This window comes from Halichoerus grypus, chromosome 13 (genome assembly GCF_964656455.1).
Source record: "Halichoerus grypus chromosome 13, mHalGry1.hap1.1, whole genome shotgun sequence".
Classification (NCBI taxonomy): Eukaryota; Metazoa; Chordata; class Mammalia; order Carnivora; family Phocidae; genus Halichoerus; species Halichoerus grypus.
The window spans coordinates 58,875,320-58,887,088 of NC_135724.1; the positions used below are offsets into that span (position 1 = coordinate 58,875,320).

At 32.4% G+C, this 11,769-nt stretch overlaps 1 protein-coding gene across 1 annotated transcript in view; it reads right to left on the reverse strand.

Moving 5' to 3' along the window:
• Positions 1-6,621, reverse strand: part of LOC144379885 (transmembrane protein 135-like) — a 98,320-nt gene extending 91,699 nt beyond the window's left edge. The window contains exon 1 of the mRNA XM_078060539.1: positions 6,491-6,621. Within this exon, the coding sequence (XP_077916665.1) occupies positions 6,491-6,510 (20 nt within the window). The 5' untranslated portion in view covers positions 6,511-6,621. The remainder of the gene's footprint in view (positions 1-6,490) is intronic.
• Between the last annotated feature and the right edge of the window lie 5,148 nt (positions 6,622-11,769).

Here is an 11,769-nt window from a genome sequence, read left to right on the forward strand (position 1 = left end):
GTATCTTACAGATTCAATAAAAAATAAATACAACTATATAGTGCCAACTTGATTTAGGTGAAAAGTGCTAACATAAGTTAAAATTGTTTTAGTAAAAAAAAAAAGATAAGCATAATTATGGTTTATCCTTTATTGTAACTGCAAACTGCCATCTTGATTCACAGAGGCTCCAACATCCAGTGGAACCTGAGAACTACTAGAACAAGCCTACTGGCATGTTAACAGTGTAAACTCTTCACTGACTTAGTAACATGTCATCACTTCTTGAACTTCGACATCAATAAAAATAAATAAAATATTTACATTTAGAAAACCACCCAAAAATGCATTTTTATTCTTGAAAATAAAACTGCAAAGACAACTGACCACTTCTAATGTGATTGTGTGCCACGAAGTCTGTAAGAAGTTGCATTTTAAGTTGATAGTATTTCTCCAAACAATATTTCTCTTTGCTTTCTACTAAAAAACAACAAACATTTATATTAGATATAAAATGTTTGAGCAATTTCTTTATTGAGGCACAGTATTTCAAAGGCTGATAGGCAAAAAGTGAAAACAGATTTGCCACAACTTCCATCCATAGATGGAGTATATTCACCACATGGGCAGACTAATTCTCTACCTCCCCCAAAAAGAAAGTCAGATTACAGTCATTTGACTTGATAATAAGCTCTGCATTGTCAGACACAGTGATTTACAAAATTTTGAACCTATGTTTTCTCACCTTTTCAACTTACTTTGAGGAAAGCAACAGTCCTGAGGATCTCTACCTTTATCTTTGCATAGGACAGATTTTGCATTCTTGGTAAGCTCCCTAGTTAGTTGCCATTTATGAAAGTACCTCAGTTCACCTGCATATATCTTCTGAGGAATGTTGGTTTCCCAAGCCCATGTCAATTTTTATCAACAAGTTAATTAACTTGTAATTAATACCTTTTAAGAATGACAATGAATTTAGGAAGCCAAAGACCTAAGATTTTTCTATTTACTACCTCTTCTATATTTATCAATCCTCTTCCACTTAAACAGTATGTTCAAGGCTTTTAAAAGGAACTTCAATTTCCTCATAATTATCTAACATGATCTCTATCAGACAAATAGGTTTAACAATCTAGCTATCTCTGTTGACATTCTGGACTGCATTTTAGACCATTTCTCTTCTCTTTCCTATTTCCCCAACTTGTTAATCTCTCCTGCTTGTGCAACCTTCTTTTACTCACTTAAACTTTCCCATAGTCTAGTCTCTCTTGCCTAAAAAAAAATAAACTAAGAAGGAATCCAAAAGAAAACCTTACTCCAACAACTTGCCCTTTCTCCGCTCAAACTTTGAGTTTATTATACTCATTCCGCTTCCTCAGCTCACACCTTTTTTGCATTTATTAAAAAAAAATTTTCCTAACTTTCCTCAAAAAATAATTGACAAAATTAATTGTATATATTTAAAGTGAACATCATGTCACATTTCTCAATCTACTATCCCAATTCAGCAACAAAAATTTCTCTAGCTGGTTACCACTGACAACCAGGTTGCTAGAGCAAATGAGCATTTTTAGCCCTTACCTTAATGAATATATTTACAGCATTAACACTAAAGATAATGCCCTCATTCTTGAAATCCTCCATTTTAATTAATTTTCTTTCCTAGTTTACAGACAATAATCACTACTCATAACTCTACTTCTGCTAAAGTAATAATCACTGAGCAAGGTGCTCACCTGTATTAGCTCAGTGTTTTTTCACACTGCTGGTAGTTCAAAGCAGCTTTTTAAATAAAACAAATTAGAATAAAAAATATCCAAATGTATTCCATGTAGTAAGGTTAAGTATTATTCTGGAAAATTTATGTGTGTGTGTGTGTGTAGTTCTTATTTTGGGTCATATTCAAAAAAGTTTGAAAGACACTGTGCTAATTTAATCACCAGAAGCCAACCTATGAGGTCCATATAATAATTTATACTTTTTAATAAAGAAAAAACTAAGCATACAGAAGTTGTATAATTTGTCTGTACTCAACCAATTGGTGTGACAATCAAGCATAGCCTCTATTTATGTCCTAATCTCCAAATACCCAAGTGATATACATTTATATCTCTTAATGTGAGTGTCTTAAATGCACTTCAATCTCAGTAATTGCAAAACCTGTACTCAATTTCCATACATTTTCTAATTTGCTAATTTTCTAATTTCCAGTGTTTTTCTCTTCTTCATCCAAGCATCAATACTCATATCTCATATAGATCCACTCTTTACTATGTTTATTATTTATTATTACCATAATAACCTTCAGTCACGCCCCCACCATTTTCTTCCAGGATAACTGCAACAGTATCCTCCCATTAACTGCCATTATGCCCCCTACAAGCCCCCAATTCACTCTCTGCTTTGCTGGATGGAAGAAATCTCTTCAAAATACAAACCTCATTAGGGCAAACTCTCCTAATCCTGAAGTAAAACTTTTAAAGTTCAAATGCTATATATAATTTTCTAGACTGGATTTCTGTGTAGTTTTAGGCAGTACTTTAAAAAATAGAACCTAATTGATATTTAAAGGGCTTTTGTTAAAATCAATAATTGTCGAAAGACCCAGATCAAAAGTTCTTTACTTGCTGTTAAAGTCACTTCAAAGATACTAGGTTCCGTTTACATTAGGAGATTCAAGGACAATCACAAATGTCTTTCACTCAAAAATGCAGACAGCCAATGAATAGTGTCATTTCATTTTCTTAAAAACAAAATACATCCATTATCTTGAGACTAATGAAACAGTTTATTATTTGTACCTTCACAGAGACTTGACCAGAATTCATCCATGGCAGGCATCAATACTATTTCTAAATAATGTTTTAAACACAACAATCAACTTTAATTTGCACTAGATTCTAAATAAAAATACGTTTTTCAATGTTTATAGCAGATTAAGTTATGTCTCCTGTGAATCAGTCATACACAGTCCATAGATTATCTGCTATGACAACAAGTCTGAGCCTTTCAATCTACATGTTTAAACAAACTGTTGGATTTGTTGCTGCCTTTGCAAAGGCAGGTGGAAAGAATTTCTAGCTAGGTACTCACCAGGATGGGATCAAAGCTGTCATGATATGCTTTATGATACTATTTTAAATTAAATTATTAAAGAAAAGTGAAACAATTATTTCACTTTTCTAAACTATGTGTTCTCCATACACAGATACCTAATGTTGAAATAAAACCAATAAATAAATTGTTTAAAAGTATAGCATGTTTCATTGTTTTTTGTTAGCAGGATTATGTGTATTAGTTTTGGCATGCTGTTTGTGTTGTTGTTGATTCTCTCCTTTGCTTTTCAGTTAAAAAAATGAAAGAGCTAATGGTTCAAAAGAGACTCATTTCTTCTCTCCACATGACTGTTGGAAAGATCCTAATAAAGCCTGAATCAACAACTATAATAAATCCTTGACTTAAAAAAAAAAAAAAGTTGCTTTACCCATAAGTATACATTTAGAAGTTAAAAAAAAAATGTGCTTTAAAGGTATGCATGAGAAGAAATATTCTACCAAATTTTCAACTATGATTTCTGCTTCATAGTGACAGACATGCTCTAAGACGAAGTTATGACAACAACATACAAAATAATAACATGATTGAACAATGGAAGCAGAATCATTATGAAGAATGCCCACTGGGGGGTTGTACAGAAAGACTTCGTTCAAAATATCTTCAAAATATTGTACCCCAGTTCTTAACAGAATCCACAGCATATGTTGGTATCAACAGACACCTGAATGGATGGATGGCCAGCTGGCTAAGAACTAGAACTCTCTTCACGTTCCTCAACCCAAGCCTCTGAAGTTTTCTTAGAATTCTATCTGAATGTAAGCCTTATTTCTGATGTACAGATTGAAAATCAAGATCACTGTGTATGAGAAAATGCATGTGAAAAGAAAACTGTACCTATTAAAAAATAACAAAAGAACTACTCAAAAGTAAGATGTTTTCATTACACATTTTAATAGCCATGATTTTAATACTAAGAACACTGCATTACTTTTTAAGTAAATTCATACTGTAACCATCACATCCTATATGTCACTTTTAGAAAATACTTATAGAACTACTTCCTCAAGTTCCTACTCTAAATAAATAAAATTGGCACATTTCCTCTCTATTGAAAGGGGGTCTCATTTCCCTTTTTCCCACTTACAGGTTAGGATAAAAACACAAGCTTATTAATTTCTAACATAAAATGATTCCCTTATCCTCTCTTCTCAAAGGAAATTAGTATAAATGGAAACCTAGGGACAATATCATTTGATATTTACCTATTTTAAGCAATTAGAATTAAAATTGTTAATAAATGGAAAAAATATGACCTCACATATCTGTATATTAAACTGAGTTTTAAGAATAAAATATTTTAATGCAATTAGACTCGCTAACTGCTATGTACAATGTTGTTTGTTCATTCCAAACACAGGCCAGAGTTCAGACAAACATGTAACATTGTTTTGTTTGATTGTAGTACTTTATAAATGGTTTTATTTTACCATTTGCCAAACCTCTTTTGTTGAGTTATTCAAACTAACTTCTGCCAAGAACACTAGGAATTTGGTGATAGTGCTTCTTTTAGGAGAAAACAAGCCCTTTCCTCAGAAAACTGAAAATGTTTATCTTGGCACTAAAACCTTGTATTGAGCCTTCTGGAAAGTATTTTAAAATGTTGTTTTTAACCTAGACTTTGTGACTGAAACAGGAAAAGGCTTCATAGCTCTACACCAAAATACATATTTATAGGGCTGATTTTCTTTCTACACCAAAAATACTACGTTGATGGCAGCAGTTTTCAAAGTATGATTTCTGAGGACCAAGCTAAAACTTGGGCATTATCACGATATTCAACATACAATTTGTTTTTTAAACCTCAAAAACTGGCGACTAAGAAATGCTAACTGTTGATCAAATACACTGTCTTTAAGTGTCAGACTGGAAGGACTGTTGCATTTAACTATCTGCTTTTGGGAATTTTCACAAAAAGAAAATTTACTTGATATTGTATTTTCCTCCTGTACATGTCAACAGAAGATAGGTTTCTAAGTTTTTCTCTTTTTTATATTTTCCCCACTAGGTAAGCTTTACCTTCAGACTAGATAGACATAAAGATCAACCATGTGAACTTTTTACATATTGTCCTAATAATGTATCTGAATACAATATACAATTTTTGGAAATTGATGAAATGATATAGTCAATGTCCCTAACTCCTATACCTGACCCCTAAATTGTTAAAATATAAGAAAGAGACCATATGGTAGCTCAAACAATTTCACAAAGACCCCCGGAGAGCTGCAATGATTTTTCAGTCATTAATAACTGACAAAAAATATTATGCACCCATTACCAATCCTTTACAAATCAAGTTCTCCCTACCTTGAAATCTGATCCATTTTTCCCTTCTAATGGCCTGGCTGTCCCTTGACAAGAATAACAGCAGCAGCATCACTTTAAATGTGCATGTAAAATTTTGGATAAAGTCATAGTAAGTTAAAATCCTATCATTGTGCTTATCAAATATTTATTAGGATGTTCTGGCAGGAAATTGTTTTAAAATTCTGGTATGGTTGAATTGTCTGATTTAGGTAAAAAGAAAAAAATTAAGATATCTATCAAATATATCTTATTAAAATCTGTAACTGCTTTGGTCAATCAAGTACAAATTTTAATTTTAAAAGTTTGGTCCTTCCTATTGTGATTGAATTCTGCCTATATCCAGAAAAATCAAGAAAAGTCTATTCAAATTAGTGTAATAAGACTGAAATAAATGGGAATTACTGGTATCACTGACAATAAAGGTTAGGAAGGAATGGACTCTTCCCAATCCAAAATCCTCTTCCTGTACTGCTATGGCTATAGAACGATGGTATCCTTTTCATTGGCCTTGAAATCTTGAGCCATCCTAACACTGCTCCACAGGCCTCACAGTTTCAATGTCAATGAGAAATACAACTCTGACATTATGGACTAATTTAATATTTTAAAGACAATTATTAATGTGCTACGTTACCTTGGCAGAAGATTTAGATTAAGCCCTACCATCACTTTTTTCTTATTTAAATTTATTTAAATTTCTTATTTAAATTTAAAATGTTGACTTAAATTGATTTAAAATGTTGGAGAGTGGAGAATATCTAAAATCAGGTCCACAAAAAACAAAAACTCACTTATCAGTATTTAAGATTATTAATTTATATATTCAGCTTTCCAAGATGAACCTGTAAGGAGAATATGAGAAACAAACAAACAAACAAAACAAATCTTTTTTCCCTCTCTTCTATCCACTAAGAAGCAGTGATTTATCTCTAACAATCCTAGAGGAAGGAAACAAAAACAAAACAAAACCTCGTGCTACTTGTGAGAAATAATTATTTAGGGAACAACATTAGTTACATGGCTGATTTAAAAAACACAAAGGAACCCTATTTTTTCTATTAAAATAAATAGGTATAACAGGACATACCTGAAAAAGAACATGTACATGGCAGCTGTGATGCAGAACAAAAGGACCTACAACAAGGAGAAAATATATTACTTGCAAAAGAACACTGACATCATTTGTGTATCTTTCTTTTTCTAAATTTTAATTCCAGTATAGTTACCATACAGTGTTATATTAGTTTCAAGAGTAGAAGATAATGATTCACCAATTCCATACATCGTGGGGTACTTATCAGGACAAGTGTACTCTTTAATCCACATCCCCCCACGCACCTCCCCTCTGGTAACCATCAGTTTGTTTTCTATAGTTAAGAGTCTGTTTCTTGGTTTGTCTCTCCTCTCTTTTTTTTTCCCTTTTCTTGTTTTGTTTCTTAAATCCCACATGTGAGTGAAATCATATGGTATTTGTCTTTCTCTGACTGACTTATTTCACTTAGCATTATACTCTCTAGCTCCACCCATGTTGTTGCATCATTGTGTCTTATAAAAGCAAAATACCCACTATTAAATCTTGTGCCTGATTTAAAGATGTGAAAACTAGCCATACACGTGTCATATTCTCTACCTTTCATATAAACCATATTAAGGCAATAATGAGTCTGTACACACACATATAAATAAAATTACATACATTTTACATTATGTAGTATAAAATATGTATATATATTACTATATGTATATATGTATACAGATTAGGTAGAAGGATAACATGGTTCAAAAAGGATCGATTTTTTAAATAATCTAAAAATGCCTGAAAAAGCAAGTAACTTAAGAACAAAGACAATGGCTCTTATATAATGAAGTCAGCAAATAAATCATAAGCATATTAACTGTTATACCAAGATGACCAGATTTTTTTCAAACCTAAAATACAGTTCAGTTGTCAACCAATTCTAATCAATAAGAAAAACTCCTAAAAATATAATCATCCTTTGTGGGATATGGACTAGCTATAAAAAAATCCTCTAAAAACAGGCATCTGAATATAGTAAACCTAACTTTAAAAGCTCCCCTCAAACGTATCACACTAAATACAACAAAATAAAATGTATATGGAGGGGTGCCTAGGTGGCTCAGTCAGTTAAGCATCTGACTTGATTTTGGCTCAGGTCATGATCTCAGTGTTGCGAGATCAAGCCCCACGTCCAGCTCCACACTGGGTATGGAGCCCGCCTAACATTCTCCCTCTCCCTCTGCCCCTTCCCCGCTACTCTCCTAAAAAAAAAAAAAAAAAAAAAAAAGGTATATATGGAAAGAATCCAGAATCCAAGTCCTGACCAAAAGCTTAGTTGTGCCAACAAAGAGGATCTCCATAAGTTGTTTTAAATCACTGAAAAACAAGTTGTAAAATGTGTTCTTATGTGAACAACAGTGTAAACTAAACATGACTGTCAATGGCCTCACATCATAGACAAATGACAAATGGACAATCTTTAACTGTAAATGGCTGACCACAAAGCGCACCAAAAATGAATATTGTGCAAAACAGTGTTTTGTTACTTCCAACACAAATAATTTCTAGTCAACTTAAGGGAAGTCTAATAGTTTTGCTATTACAAATTAAGTTTGACAAGTTTGCCACCTTGGCTTAAGATAAGCACTATAAACATAACCTGAATGGCTTAGAAATCTATAAACCTACAAACCAAAAGAAAGTATCAGTTACTACAAAACAAATATTTTTATTACTTATTATACAGAAAATATATAAAATCTTTTTCTATATGTAAAGTATATAAAATTTTTTCTAATAAGCACACACACACAATCTTCTGTCCTCCTCGCTCCTTCCTTTCCTCTCTCCTTTCCATTACCTTTAAAAATACCCTATCAATGATGTGTAAGGTTCATATCACTGCTTTTGACAACATAAAGCATATGGAATAATTTTCAATTATTGATTAACCAATTAAAAATTAGAGTCCAATTGAGTTTATTTACTGGTTATAATTTGCCAGCCAATGACCCAGATCACGAACCTCAATTTGTATTTCCCTATCATTTTATCCCTTTGGGCAAAGCCATCCTTCCTAGATGTTCAATGTTTCATTCCTTCCCTGACCTAGTCATTTTCCCCTTTGCAGACCTATTCACAAACCTCTCTAGAAGTGTCCCACAAATCTTTCCCACACCCTCTAACTTCTCTAAGGAAAATTTCCTTAGTCTCTTTCCCTCAAAATGTTGCTATGCTCTAACCTAATATGCTAAACCTATCGATACTCATGTTAAACTAACATTTATCTCTGCAAATAATACATCTGAAACTGGGAAAAAGTACAATGTTTAAGATCTCAATCTTTAGAGTATGGCAGATCTGGGTTTGAATCTAGTTGTATGTGACTTTCAAAGCCTTACTTAATTTCCTAAGCCTTAGATCCCTTGTCTGTAAAGTGAGAATTTCATCTCACTTTGAACTGCTGGGAAGATTCAATGAGACGATAATTGTTAGAGGTGTTCAGCAAACTGTTTTAACTTTGTTTTGTTACTTATAGAAGTGATCTAGATACGAAAAACGTCACCCAGACACCTAAGTCTGGAAAGTTTCTATTAAACAGACAGACCTTTCAAAATCTCTCAAATTCAAGAGATGAAAATCTGTACAAATGGGGTGGGGGGGAGGAGAATCTAAAGGATATTAATGTATAATTGATCATTTCATTTAACAGGTATTTACTGAATGCCTATTATGTGCTGGGCACTGTTCGAGAACTTACAACAGTACACAAAATGCACAAACTCCTTGCCCTAAAGAAAGCTATCTTTTAGTTAGGTAAAAGAAGATATTAAAGGAAAAGATAGTGGTTGCAGTTTTGGAGAAAAACAAAGCAGGATAAGGAAATAAATGCAGGAGAATAGGGGTTGTTGTTTTATACAAAGTAGTCAAGGATGCAGAGACTTGGTACAGACATTGAGGAAATGAGAGATAAGTGAGGGGACTATATCAACAGAACCATGGGAAGGTTCTGATTCTTATTATGAAAGGTATTCAGTATTGTGTTAAAGATGCTAAAGAAAGGATTGAAATTTGAGTGACCTAGTGTTTCAAATTTTTTTTAATTGTGCTAATTTACTATACATCTTGACTTTCAAAAACATGTTTTTTCAAATAAATGTAAATCTGTAGGTAAATAAAGAAGAGTATTTTCTCTGTGTTTCAAATTACAAAATTTTAAAGCTAAAAAGAATTTAGGTCCACCTAAGTTTCACTTTTGGTTTCATTAATGTTCTCTATCGTTTTTCTGTTTTCTATTTCATTGATTTCAACTTGATCTTTATTAGTTCCTTTTTCTGTTTGCTTTGGATTTCATTTGCTTTTGTTTTCCTATTTTTTTAAAGACAAAAATTTAGGCCATTGATCTAGATTTTTTTTTTTAAATATAGGTATATAATGCTATTAATATCTTCCTAAGATCTGCTGTACCTGTATCCTGATAATTTTGATAAGTTCGTTATTCATTTTTATTCATTCAAAATACTTTCAAATTTTGCTTTTGCTTACCTCTGTGATACATGACTTACTTAGAAGTATGTTTAGTTTCCAAATATTTGGGGATTTTAAGTGACCTTTCTGTTGTTACTGACTTCTTATTTGATTCCATTATGGTCAGAAAATACTTTATATGAGTTGATTATTTCTAAATTTATCAGGACTTATTTTGTGTCCCAAAACATATCAGAATATGTTCCATATATTTGGTAAATATCCATGTGTATTCTTTTTTTTTATGTAACCTCTACACTCAACATGGGGCTCAAACTCACAATGCTAAGATCAAGAGTTGCATGCTCCTCAGACTGAGCCAGCCAGGCAACCCTCCACCCCAATGTGCATTTTATTTTTTTAAGATTTTATTTATTTATTTGAGAGAGCACAAAAGTGAGAGAGATTACAGAGGAAGAGGGAGAAGCAGACTCCCTGCCGAGCAGAGCCAGATGTGGGATCATGACCTGAGCCGAAGGCAGACACTTAACCGACTGAGCCACACAAGCGCCCCCCAATGCGCATTTTAAAAGAATGTGCCTTCTACTGTTGCTGAGAGAGATATCTATCGATTAGGTTGTTCAAATCTTCTGTATCCCTAATTGTCTACTTGTTCAATCAATTATTGAGAAAAGTTATCAAAATGTCCTGCTATAATTGTGGAGTTGTCTCCACAATCTCTCCTTGCAGTTCTATCAGTTTTTCCTTGGTGTATTCTGAAGCTCTGTTTTTAGGAACATAAATATTTAGAATTATGTCCACTTTATCATGATTAAATTACCTTATCTCTGATAATATCCCTTGTTCTGAAATCTATTTTGTCTGTAACTCCAGATTTCTTTTGATACTATTAGTTGTCCATTCTTTTACTTTTAACTGATTGGGTCTTTATATTAGAAGTTCATGTGTGTAGGCATTCTTGTTGTTTCTTGTTTTACATGCTATCTGAAAACCTCCATCTCTTCATTGGCATTGAGTGTTCATATTTAACATGACTACTGGTAAGTTCAAAATTAAATCTATCATCTTGGTATTTATTTTTCTATTGTTTCTCATTTGTGTTCTTTTTCTGCCTTTTCTGGATTAACTATTTTTTATGATTCCATTTTCTCTCCTTTGTTGGCTTATTTTAGTGTTTGCTTTAGGGTTTATAGTATAGATTTTTAAATTGATAGTCTCCATTCAAGGGATATTATACTACTTAATATATAATATGGAACTTTACAATAGGATACTTCCATTCCTCCTCTTCTGCCCTTTGTGCTATTATTGTCATCTATCATACTTTAACCTATATTACAAAATGACTACATTTTAATATTTTTTCTTTAAAAACATAGATCTAAAATAATTTCCTTTATTTTTAAAGACTTTTGCAGGGTGTAGATTTCTAGGTTGATGGATTTTATTTCAGTAGTTAGCTCAACAAATGTCACTCCAATATCTTCGTACAATTTGATTATGATGTGCCTTGGAGTAGTCTTCTTCTTGTTTCTTCTACTATGGTTTCATTAAATTTCTTGGACCTGTGGGTTTACAATTTTCACCAAATTTGAAAAATTTTTCAGTCATAATTACATTAATTTTTTTCTTTCCCCCTTTTCTTCTTTAGGAACTCAAATTAATATACAATAGGCCCCCTGAAGTTGTCCCACAACTAATGTTCTGTTTACTTTGTAAAAAAAAAAAAAATCTCTTTACTCTCTCTGTTTTATTTTGGGTTGCTTCTATTATTATGTCTTCAAGTTCACCAATATTTTCTTCTGCAATGTGTGTCATTAATGCCATTCAGTAGATTTTCCATCTTACACTGTGTAATT